At 44.9% G+C, this 12,854-nt stretch overlaps 1 protein-coding gene across 1 annotated transcript in view; it reads right to left on the bottom strand.

The window, feature by feature from the left end:
• Nucleotides 1-475: 475 nt before the first annotated feature.
• Nucleotides 476-12,854, bottom strand: part of crabp1a (cellular retinoic acid binding protein 1a) — a gene marked incomplete at both ends in the record, with an annotated part of 13,368 nt that continues 989 nt past the window's right edge. The window contains 3 exons of the mRNA XM_079743377.1: nucleotides 476-526; nucleotides 3,771-3,884; nucleotides 10,418-10,596. Of these exons, the coding sequence (XP_079599503.1) occupies nucleotides 476-526; nucleotides 3,771-3,884; nucleotides 10,418-10,596 (344 nt within the window). The remainder of the gene's footprint in view (nucleotides 527-3,770; nucleotides 3,885-10,417; nucleotides 10,597-12,854) is intronic.

Here is a 12,854-nt window from a genome sequence, read left to right as displayed (position 1 = left end):
ATGTTTGATAATGTAAAATTACCTCTCAAATCCTATTCCAAAAGGTATTTTATGTGTAGGCATAATACGTCCACGTTTTCTTTCTGAAGAAGAAAAATTACAACAATTTCCACAGGCTGTTGTCTTTTGTTGTTTTTTATTGACTTTTTTATTCTTGTTTTCCATTGATTTGTGGTTGCCTTAGAGAGCCTATTCTAACACACGAACAACAGAGCTCGCACTTATGAACGTTAAGCATCCAGAGAGACAGTTACTGTCAACCACACCACAAAAAAGAGCTGCTGTTACATACACAATACATACATCTAGCTTCAGCTGTAGCACAACATAACACGACACAAAACAGAATGCATTGTTACTTTGTTTTTTGATTGTTTTGACTTGATATGTTAAACCGGTGCAAACTGGTTTCAATGGCAGTATTTCAGGCTTGTCGTGTTTCCCTTGTTCACCTGGCCCGTTGCGCTTCCGATCTTCACTCTCGCATGTAAATCCGTGTGCACACGACATCGTCTGCTCCAAATGTCTGGAAAAAGGGAAAAGAGGTTGGAAACCCAAACCTATCGCATTGTACTAAGTTAGTGACCATTTATTAACCTTTTGGTTTTGCATTGGGAGCTCTCGACAGTTGTCCCTCTGTGTAAATTAGGTTTCTTTGCTTGTTTCAGTATGTCCACGTAAAAAAAATTGTGGACGTACAATTGACACAAATTGACACGATTAAAAAAAATATCATCGATATATAATCTTTTATCCAGCGAACGGATTTGAGGCCAAAGCGTTCTCCCATGTCGGGCAGATGCAGAAATATTGTTCTAGCAGTTTCATGTCCAGAGTATTTCTTTGCGCACCCTTTGCCTGTCCCCTCTGAAACAATGAGGTTCCATTTGGTCAGATATTAACAAAAGACCCTGAACCCTCTGACCAACTCCAAAAAAGAGGCCTACTCTTATCTGTACAGTATTATAGTACCAGACAGAAGGAATGCCATACAAGTATTTTTAGGAGAGAGTTGAGGTGAGGATGAAAAAAGTTGAACTAAAAACAAATGTTACAGACCAAAAATATGTTTTATAATCTGACCCCCCCCCCCCCCCCCTTCACACACACACACACACACACACAAGAATATCCAATGCAGCTCTAAAATCCCCTTTCCCGAGTACTTGCCTAAAAATGTTCCGCAGACACAACCATTTGAAACGGGACAAAGCAAAGCTTATGGAAATGTGCCCCAGTTTACAGTGTGAACTGCCAGAGATAATCAGACGCTTGCCCTGTGATGGCAAGCAGCCTAGTCCGTGCCTTGCAGTCTCCACTGTCTGGGATGGAGTCAGCCAGACATTTCACATCCTCGAGAGGACCCCGCTTTGCTTCTACATTGTTCGTTCCGCTGTCTGCAGACGTCGATGACTCACCATTCATTTCCCCCTAAGAATCCCCTGTCCCAACTTTCGTTTTTTTTTGACATTCATACGTCTAGCGTCACACTCATTGAGGTTACATCCACATTGCATTGCCTCACATCAGTGTCTGCACATTGAGGGTGACTAAAACAACAGAATCACATCATTGCATGTGTTGAGCATGTTTGGCCACTGAAGACAGTTTTGTGGGGATGCCCCCCCCCCCCCATGTAACAATCGGGTACAATACTTTTATCACTCCTGACAACCTGCCAGCTCCATCCAAACAAGAGGGCCAGGAAGCCCTTGTCCATGAGTTCTCTCTGCCTACGCAGTCAGTAACAGTTGTCTTTAGTCATTACAAAACGATATTGAGGGGTTAGTAGTGAATGTCTGTTTGCATTTACATTCCTTCACAGAGGCCTGAAGCCCACTTTTGGAGTTTGTTTGAAATGTGGCTCCCTGACAAAAATGTAGTTTGGTTTTGGTTTAAGCAATTCATTTATTTTCCCTCTTTATGGTTAGGGATTACGTTCTTCACGTTACGAGATGTCAAGCAAGGGAAGGATTTGAAATTCCACAATAAAATTATTATTTTTCTTTCTTCGTAAAAATTGATTGGCATTTATTCTCCATAAAATTCAAATTGAAAATGTTATGTTTTTCCTGTAGTCACACTACTAATCTTGCTAACTAACAGACTGCGGGTGCACCAGGCAGAAACAACACAGACCACGGCAGGAACCATTAGGAAAAAAAATTTAAACTTTTATCGTCTGTCTATCTCAGAGCCTCCACATGACATTTACTGGGCTTTAGACCCAATGACTTTCAGCCATTTTAATCTGTTAAAACACAAGAGCCAGTTTACTGCCTCGTCAATGTAAAAGCCTCTTCCTGTTACCCTCTCCCATCCCCTTCTCCCACGAAAGGGAGGGGGGGTATATCACTCATCTATTTTATAGACAAATCTCAAGGGGGCTTGTATTACCTCACACGCTTCGTGATATTAAAACATTTGTCTCCAAGGTTGAACCCCTGTCTTAAGGTGAATCACCGCCATGTGGAGACGGACTGCGTTGAACCCTGTTTCACTGTCTTAAAGGAGAACCACCGCTGTGTGGAGATAGACTGGGTTCAACCCGGTTCCACTGTCTCAAAGGAGAACCACCGCTGTGTGGAGATAGACTGGGTTGAATCCTGTTTCACTGTCTTAAAGGAGAACCACCGCTGTGTGGAGATAGACTGGGTTCAACCCGGTTCCACTGTCTTAAAGGAGAACCACCGCTGTGTGGAGATAGACTGGGTTCAACCCGGTTCCACTGTCTTAAAGGAGAACCACCGCTGTGTGGAGATAGACTGGGTTCAACCCGGTTCCACTGTCTTAAAGGAGAACCACCGCTGTGTGGAGATAGACTGGGTTGAATCCTGTTTCACTGTCTTAAAGGAGAACCACCGCTGTGTGGAGATAGACTGGGTTCAACCCGGTTCAACTGTCTTAAAGAAGAACCACCGCTGTGTGGAGATAGACTGGGTTCAACCCGGTTCCACTGTCTTAAAGGAGAACCACCGCTGTGTGGAGATAATCTGGGTTCAACCCGGTTCCACTGTCTTAAAGGAGAACCACCGCTGTGTGGAGATAGACTGGGTTGAATCCTGTTTCACTGTCTTAAAGGAGAACCACCGCTGTGTGGAGATAGACTGGGTTCAACCCGGTTCCACTGTCTTAAAGGAGAACCACCGCTGTGTGGAGGTAGACTGGGTTCAACCCGGTTCCACTGTCTTAAAGGAGAACCACCGCTGTGTGGAGATAGACTGGGTTGAATCCTGTTTCACTGTCTTAAAGGAGAACCACCGCTGTGTGGAGATAGACTGGGTTCAACCCGGTTCCACTGTCTTAAAGGAGCATCACCACCATTTGGAGACAGACTCGAGGTTCCCTGTTGCCCTGTGTCTTAAAGGACCATCACGCCATGTGAAGACAGAATAGCTTGAAGGCAGGCCATTTTAGAGTTGGGGAGGAGGGAGGGGAGTGTGATGAAATAGTGTTGTCATAATCCTAACACACCCTTAGTGGAAATCATAAGGCTTGGCACGTTAGATAGATACGGCCATATCCTACTTAATATATTCAACATACTTGATTTTGTTTGGTTTTGTAAATACTCCGCACATCTTTAGCGTCTCTGAACTCGACATGTCTGCACATTTCTGATTAGTTAGGCCCACCCAAAACCCAACCCAGACTCTTGGGACGAGCCTCGTCGGCGACTCTATTTGCTCTGCCTGGCGGAGCCACCTCCCTGACCGGTGTCTCTGGGACCCGGAGGCGATGATCACGAGGCGCCCGTCACGAGCACTCACCAGAACCAGCTCGTCCCCGTTCAGCTCCCGGGTCCAGAAGGTCTTGGGTCCGTCCCCGTCCACCAGGGTCTGCTTACAGTGGATCTTGTTCTCAGTCTCCCAGACGGGCAGGCTCTGCCAAGAGGGGGGCGCGGGGGATAGGGTTGTTAGGACGGCAGTGGCTCAAGTGAAAGGGTTCTGGTTTGATCCCCGGCTCCTCCTCGATTGTCCGGGAGTCCCTGAGCAAAACGTTTACCCCTCACTGGGTGTCTGACTGCCCGTGGCCTCGCCCTCTGTCTTGCCCTCTGTCTGACTGTCCCCTGGCATGATTGACCCCAACCGTCGGTGGATGAAATGGGTGTATGAACGGTTGTGTGAGTGGGTGAATCAGAGGCACTGATTGTGAAGCGCTTTAAGTGGCCACAGGTCTGGAGAGCGAAGTACGAACGCAGCCCATTTACCATCGACACTAGGACTGTAGGACACCATCTTACAGCTTTGGTGCTGCGGTTTTTCTGCTCGGGCGTTGGAGTCGTAGAACAGGCGAGAGCAGTCGACTCCATGTGGAGGGTTGGGGTGTGTGTGTGTGTGTGTGTGTGTGTGTGGGGGGGGGGGGGGTTCGCCAGATCAAAGGTAGGAGCAGACAACCGACTGGGTCTCAGCGGGCAGCCGTCCTGCATCCTCACCAAGCATCACTGATGAGGACCGGGGCTTTGTTCACGCTCCCTCTTCCTTTACTTCCTCGCTTCCTTCCTTCCTCCATCCTTCCTTCCTTGCTATCTCGCCTTCCCTTCTTCTCCCTCTCCCTCCCTCTCTATTCCCCCTTCCCTTTCTCGTTCTTTCGCCTGTCTACCACTTCTAATCTTTGTGTCTGTGTGTGTGTGTGTGTGTGTGTGTGTGTGTGTGTGTGTGTGTGTGTTTTAATAAGCCCAGAGAGTCAATTATCCATGGCTCTTTTATAGCTAGTCTCCACTCTGAAGTGTTGACTTGGATGGATTTTCCTCTTTCATTCTCTCTATTGTACACTATCTCTCTCACACACAGACACACACACACAAACACACACACACACCAGACACACACACACTGCTCTATTCAAGACATCAAAGGTTCCCGGGAAGAAGCTGGGTCACGTAGGTACACACACACACAAAAAAAGAGAGAGACTTGGATAGCATCCTTGTATCTGCTCAAGGCATCAAGGCACAAATATAAAATGTTGTGCTGCAGTGTCACAGGAGGTAGAACGAGTTGTCTGGGAAGGGTTGCTGGTTCGCTCCTTCAAGCTGAGTGTCGACCCTAATGTTACCCTAATCGCTCTGACAACCTGGCTGTCGCCTTGCAAGGCTGACACGGCCGTCGGCGTATGAATGTGTGAATGAATGGGTGAATGGGAGGCAACAATTGTGAAGCGCTATGATTGGCCAAAGGTCTGAAAAGCGCTATAAATACCATTTAATTGACTGCAGTATCAATACAGGCGGCTTATCGTTGACAGTCGCCTGACTTTGTTCCTCGCCCAATCGGTTGGCCCACGGCGGGCAACGGGAGGCAGCTGGGTATTAAAGAGCCCTCTGGATTCTCTTGTCTTCCCTTATTACGTCAGATTCGACTTCATAGAGTGGCGACACAGATTGCTTTGAACATTATGCAGATGAGAGCAGTCCCAGACGCCTAGCTTGGAGTCTGGGCGTCTGAGTTCACCCTTCTCCTCCCTCTCATGGTCGACTGTCAGACCGACCAACCTGAAAAGCCACCTGCGCCCCAACACTCTGGATAATACTCAGGGTATGACAAAGTTGGGATAGATGTCTGAATAAATTATTTTGAATCCTTTAATCTAATAAATGATGGCATGAAAGCGAAGAAGGCGTGCACTCAAATGACAATAATATATTTTTTAACAGTTTAATTTGAATGTGATGGGACAGTTCCCATGGCTTGAATATTTTGTTGTCTCCCAACACACTCTCTAATAACCTGGGGAAGATGATCCATCATTTAAATTCATCTCCATGGTAACAACCAACTGGCCAAAAGGCTGACAAGTTACCTTTTTATTTTTCTTATATAGAATTCTTGGTTGGTTTTCAACTACTCAGTCGGAAGTAGGCCCCTTCACTCCTTACTCTAAGTTTCAATCTCCCTTGTTGCCCCTCTGAAATTAAGCCATATTGATCATATCTAAAGTGACAGGGAGGGCTTTCATCTTACTGTATTGCATTAGTTAAAATAACGAAGAACGGAAAGTCTGGAAAAAAGTTTCCAGTTTAGAACTAAGCTCTCCTCTTGGCCTCTTCTCCATGGAGCAGGGCGGGTGTCTGCCCTCACCCCCTGCCTAACCCTAACCCAAGTCTGGGGTCCAGGGGTGTGAAGGAGCCACGGATCCCTGGAGAAGTCCCCCCCAGATTAGAGGAAGCCTTTTAACCTGCTGCCAGGGCAGGATCACCATGTAATCCCCTTAACCGACAGGGCACCAGGCCCTTAGCCAAGTTCCACTTAGCTCACCCCTGCCTCCCGCCGGTGCACGCCCCCGCAGGCCTGTGCACGTGCCTTGGTCACTGCGGGCGCCGTGGCCGATTCCGGGCGCCAGACTGCCCCTCTCCTCTGCCCCTCTAAAAAGCAGACGTTCAGACGAAGATAAGGCCAAAAAACGTGTCTGGCTTAGTATGGCACACGTCTTAATACCGCGCAGATTCACCACGGACAAGCCGGGGGGCCAGTTTGTCTAGCCGGGCTTTCGTCACGTGGCACGACACCCCGAGCCAAGGCCGGGTATACACACAACACACCCTCTGTGACCTCTGGTTTGGATAACGAGAAGAGGCCAATGGGTACACGTGTAGAACACAGGCTCTCAGCGACTCTTGTCAACGAGAGAGACAACATGGCACAGACACATGACTGCAATCTGACCCACAACCCAGCATGCTGCAGGGCACAGTCTGAGCAGCCCTGCTGTCTCCTGCCATCCAAATTAGGTCATGTCTGGTCAAAATGGTAACCGAGCCATGCTTGCTGCCACATGTAGCTGGCCACAAAGGTTTGGTCAGATTTTGTAGGGAATACAGCTGTTAAGTATGAAGTTGCGTGTTTTGGTTTTGGTTGATTTAAGGTTCTGTCGTAAGTACTCATCTGCTACTGTATTGAGTACTATAGTCATTGAGCAGAGGCTTTTATCCACAACCACTTTTGTCATAAGGAACAGGTAGGGGTTAGGCTTATTGCTCATGGACGAACGGGTTGACATTTGGTGTTTGCACCCACACCCTCTTCGGCAGAGAGGCAAACCCTCAAACCACTAGACTACCCTACCACAGTAACGCCTAGATCGAGTAATTGCTGGGAGGAAACTTTTTTGTTGCACATAATCGCGATTGCACTTTCCAAATAATCTCAAGTATCACATACTGTTGGTCACTTTTTTGAATGAGTCCAAGGCAGTTTTTCCTTTCCCTGTGCAGTATTTTCTATCTGCTTAACCACATCTACAATCTACCACTGCATTGCAAATTTAAGGGAATTCATGATATGCGATATATCTAAGTAGTTTATTTTTCATTATACTCATAACTTTAGTTTCCAAAGTGAAGAATCCATCACAGATGTGGAAGTCATTGCTAGCTTAGTTTCCAAGTTTCCAAACCAAGCTTTTTCAACCATTGCAATACAAGACCTTTAAGGCCCCAGTTACGGTCAATATTATTGATATGTCTTATAATTGCACACTTTTCTTACTCATTTTCGAACATTTTGGGAGAAAAATCAGTTCTGTTCAAAAGGTACAATTACGTTTTTTTAAGAGCCAGGGGGAGACTGCTAGCAAAGTGGGTCTATGGAGGTTTTAAAATAATCGCTACACCCCTTCTACCTAGCATCTACTTGCTCTATCGATGAAGAGTCTCAGACTGCTCTTGATCGTTCCTGCTCTTTGTTGAATGTGGAATCATTATTGTGAGTTCCCTTTGTTAACATAATACATGAAAACCATCACAAAGGGAACTCACAGTAATGATTTTTCTTCTTCTTCCTCTTATTTTCTCTAAACGTAGGCAATCTTTTCAAGGTGAAGTACCGCCTTCTAGATTTTAGATATGAGAAAAAAACATATACCTTATGTCGACAAGTCATGTCCTTTAGGTAATAAAAAATGAATTTAGACAAGATGCACGAGAACAAAATAGCACTCCCTTCAAATTTACACTTGCATTTAGGCATCGTCTATCCTAACTCATATTCCCAAACAATCGCTCATTCTGTGCTCTTGTCCTTTTCTCAGTGAAAACACACTGGTCTCCAAACGGGATGCTTAGGAAATCCCCCTATCAATTTATCCAGAACAAAAACCAACGCCTGGGTGAAAGGAGAGCTGTTTCTCAGGGGTCAGTAAGAAGAGCTTAACACACAGATGTTCACAGATAACCACAGCATCGTGTTGTTCAACTGATTCTCAGTAACTCGTTAACATGATGTCCATCGGAATAAAAGTCCTGACAACGTCTTCAAACATGTGATATTGTTCTGTCTTGTTCAATTTTGACCAATTATACATTTATTTTCCAATTCAGCTCAAATTGTGTTATATATGTATATATTATTATGTAAGCGCAAACCTATGAACTTTATTGTATGTGTTATTTATTTAATTAATTAAGAAGTATCTATGCTTTTCTGACTCTTATCAAGGAAGAACTCTTGGTAGGATTTCAAATAAATGACAAATGATCAAAATGTCTGACATAGTTAGAAGCGTTTTCTCTATAACTCAATGAGTTATAGAATTTAATCATATCAGAGCAAAAACCTCATCAGAGCATTCAATCAGCTACTTTTCGGCTGGGAGCAGATGGTTCATATTAGTTTTCAGATGTAATTTTAATGTCCCATCTGCAGAAAACATTGTTGAGATGGTATGGCTGTGCAACGGAGCCAGATAAGCTCGGGAAGAGACCTGTTTTTCTAACTGTAACCCCGTTGAGCTATGGAGCACAGTTATACAAGCACAGCATCAAGCATAACAGGCAAGAGATGATGTGGTCTGCTTAGTCAATAGGTCTGCTTGGATGGGAAACACATTTAGTTGAAGAGGAGTCGTGGAAGGATTTAGGAAGATTAAGTATGGGTTTGTGGATGTCAGTTCTGCAAGTATTTAATATCCTCCCATCATATCTAACTGCACACTAGCTTTTAATTACATAACCCATACCCTACCCATATATGTAAAACGCTGCATAACTAGATTTGAGGTAGTTTGGTTTGCATCCTCAGGTCATATTTATCATAACAATTGTAAAATCTTCATTAAATCTCTTCTAAACCTCTTTTCAAATTAAAAGGCCCCTATCCCAGTCTTAGCCCTTGTTATTGGACAGCTTTATTTTGTAGGGAGGAAACAGTGGGTGTTGGCAGAGTGCCAGCAAGTTATCTCTCTCTCCATTACACTCCTTAGCAGATCACAGAGTTGAAAAGTGTCATCATGTTTACCTCTTTGTCCTTGCATTGAGCATTATTGCATTTGAATGAACCTAAATAGCCATATTCCCGGCCGCCATACCCTTGTTTGAATGAGCCTTAATATTGATACTTTCTCCACACTCTTATTTTGTTGAACGTTTATAACCATACTTTCACCACTCATTCATTTTGATGAGCCCAAATAACCATACTTTAATTTTGATGAGCATAAATAGACTAAAAGTCTATAGACCTTAATATCCATGCTCTCACCATACCTTTATTTTGATAGTCGAACATTCAGCTCGGTTACATCGATGGCCCCTCTGAGGTGTTCTAGTCTACAAGTCTTCCACATAAACATCTTCTAGGAAGGTTGTGGGAATCTTCCCCGAGGGGACTTGGATCGGGGGGGGGGCTCAGCACAGTCTGGGGTACCAATTCGATTCGTTCATTTTGCGTGGAGGGCCCCACAACTCCGGCAGGCTTTGAAGGCCTCGGCAGAAGATACTCAGATACTCTGCGCGTGGGCAGATACCACAATGCACAAGCACATATACACACACACACACACACATACGAAAGCACACACACTCACACTCACAAGTTTTTTTATATAGTGAAGAAATACTGAGTCTGTTTAAATGGAAGTTTGGGTGAAATTGTGACTTAAAGGAAGTGGATTCATAGACCTTCTGTTTTTATTTTCAGAACATTTCAATGTGTATATGCGCACACACACACACCCACACACACGCACACAAGTGGATGTCTATTAAATAGCAGGTAGTATGCTCCATCCAACACAATCTATCAGGGAAATGTGCATAATCATTAGTCGTACCATTTGTGTCTGTGGCAACAGCTGAGGAAGCTTACAAAATGAAACAGCTTCTTCCACCTTTTTTCTTCTTCTCATTCATCCCATTTGGATAAACTATACCTTTTTGGATTGGCTTACTCTCTCCCCCCTCTCCCCTTTCTTTCTCCCTCGCCCCTCTCTTACCCTGTATCTCTCCAACTATTTCCCCCCATCACCTCCTCTTTGTCTCTCTTCCTCCCTCTCTTCCTCTGCCTCCCTCCCCCTCTACCCCCTTCTCCCCCACCTAGCAACGTCCAGAGTCTACATATTCTACCCCCACCCCTCCCTCCCCTCCTCTCCCTCTCACCCCCCTCTCTCTCTCACCCCCCCCCCCCCCCTCTCTCTCTCTCACCTTGCACTTGCGTCCGTCCACCGTCTCCTCGCAGAACTCCTCCCCGATGGTGAAGTTGATCTCGGTGGTGCGCACGGTGGTGGAGGTCTTGATGTAGAACTGCTCCCCGTCCTGACGGATCTCCACGTGGGGCTTGGCCGCCGCCGCGCCCGCTACCTTCCTCAGCATGGCGTTCACCCCTGGGTGGGGGAGAGACACGCACATCACACACACACACATACAGAGATACAGACAGAGATACACACATACACACACACATACACACACACACATACAGAGATACACACATACACACACGCACACACACACACACATACATACAGCGATACACACAGAGATACACACATACACAGATACACACATACACACACGCACACACACATACAGAGATACACACATACAAACACGCACACACACACACACACACAGATACACACATACACACACACAGATACACACACACACACAAACATACAGAGATACACACATACACACACACACACACAGATACACACATACACACACACACACAGACACACACACACACAAACATACAGAGATACACACACACACAGATACACACATAAACACACACATACAGAGATACACACACACACACAGATACACACACACACACATACAGAGATACACACACACACAGATACACACACACACACACACAGATACACACATACACACACAGATACACACAGACACACACACACAGATACACACAGACACACACACACACAGATACACACACACACACACAAACATACAAAGATACACACACACACACAGATACACACATACACACACACAAACATACAGAGATACACACATGCACACACACCACACACACACACATCCAGATACACGCATACACACACACACACACACACATACAGAGATATACACACACAGACACATACACACACATACAGAGTTGCACACATACACACACAGATAGACACACACACAGACACACACGCATACATACATGCATACATTTATACATCAATTCTCAGACACACCCATACAAACGGGTGTCTGTATTGAATGTCATGTATGACGCTCCAACCAAAACAGTTTGCACTACTTAGGATCGGCAAAGGCAATTTAAGTGAGGTGCATGGCAAGTGTGGGAGGAGGGGTGAGGAGGGGAGAGACATGTCAGTGAGGGAGGGGTTTGGGTGAGGGTCGGGGTTGGCGAAGGGGGGAGAAGAGTTGAGGAGGGGCGAGACATGTCAGAGAGACGGAGGGGGAGAACTGGAGACATACTCCTGGTCCCTACAGTATAAGGGGCCACCTGTTATTCCTTTGAAACATGAATACATAAATACTAATTTATTAATGGAACCTACATGACCGTTTAAGGTCACCTCAGGGACCTTTATTGTATGTTCTCTTACGGCACTTTGTATTGCAAAAACATCAGCTTCACACTCACTGGCATGAAATTCCACATTTTAAGCTCTGGTTGAAAATTGGCTATGATTATGTATAGTTTTACAACACTCAAAATCTCATAAAGTAAAGTTTATATTAAATTAGTCTAGGAAATTGCGGCTGTGTAGTAGCTCCTTGCACACCAATAAAAACAACTGACTTTTTAAATATATTTATAAAATATGAGAAGGGATAAATATTTCTGAGAATCTTAGAAAATAGTTTTAGTTCCATTCAATGTGACAAATTCTTTGCTTTCTCCTCACATTACTCCCTCTCTTAAATCTTTACTTTTACTCGTTTCCAAAACCATTGCGGTGTTCGAAACCCCAGCATAAACAAACTCCACCCAAGTCTTAATGCTTCGGGGGAAAGCAAGACGGCAGTACATCTTAAAAACGTTTATCTCTCGCGGCCTGGCCTTCCCATGAATAATAATTATAATCACATCCAAAGGGCGTTGGGGTTTATAAACAGTGTCATGTGTCTTTACAGTATTAATTTACTGTTGACCTCCACTTTGTAGAAAATGCGTCAAACTAAAAATTCCATGCGGTCGATGACGAAGACGTTGATGGAATGCGACTCCCTCGGATGACAACAATCCAGAAGTTTCTGGAACAGGAAATCTCAGTCATGAAATCTTATGCTCAGACAGACATGCTTATGCTTAATGCGACTGTCCAGCGACAGAGCGAGCTCTCTTCACTAACGGGAATGTGCCACGTGTTCCTTAACGAGCAATTACAGACCAATTAATCACAGTGGCCCCCAAGGGCCTCTTAGATAACCTTATTTTTATGTTAATCTTTTTAATAAATATATATTATTTTATTATTTTTTCGAAGGCATATAAACCTATGTAGAGACATTGTGACGAGGAAGGGGCCCCTAGCAAAAGCAGGAGCCACCACAACCACTACGGTTATGCGATTAATGTGACGGGTCTCTTAAGAGGAAGCCGCGGCAACCATTTAATATTGATCCA

Source organism: Pollachius pollachius (genome assembly GCF_949987615.1).
Source record: "Pollachius pollachius genome assembly, chromosome: 9".
In the NCBI taxonomy this organism is placed as follows: Eukaryota; Metazoa; Chordata; class Actinopteri; order Gadiformes; family Gadidae; genus Pollachius; species Pollachius pollachius.
The sequence above is the reverse complement of the archived record's forward strand: the minus strand, read 5'-3'. Positions and strand labels throughout refer to the sequence as shown.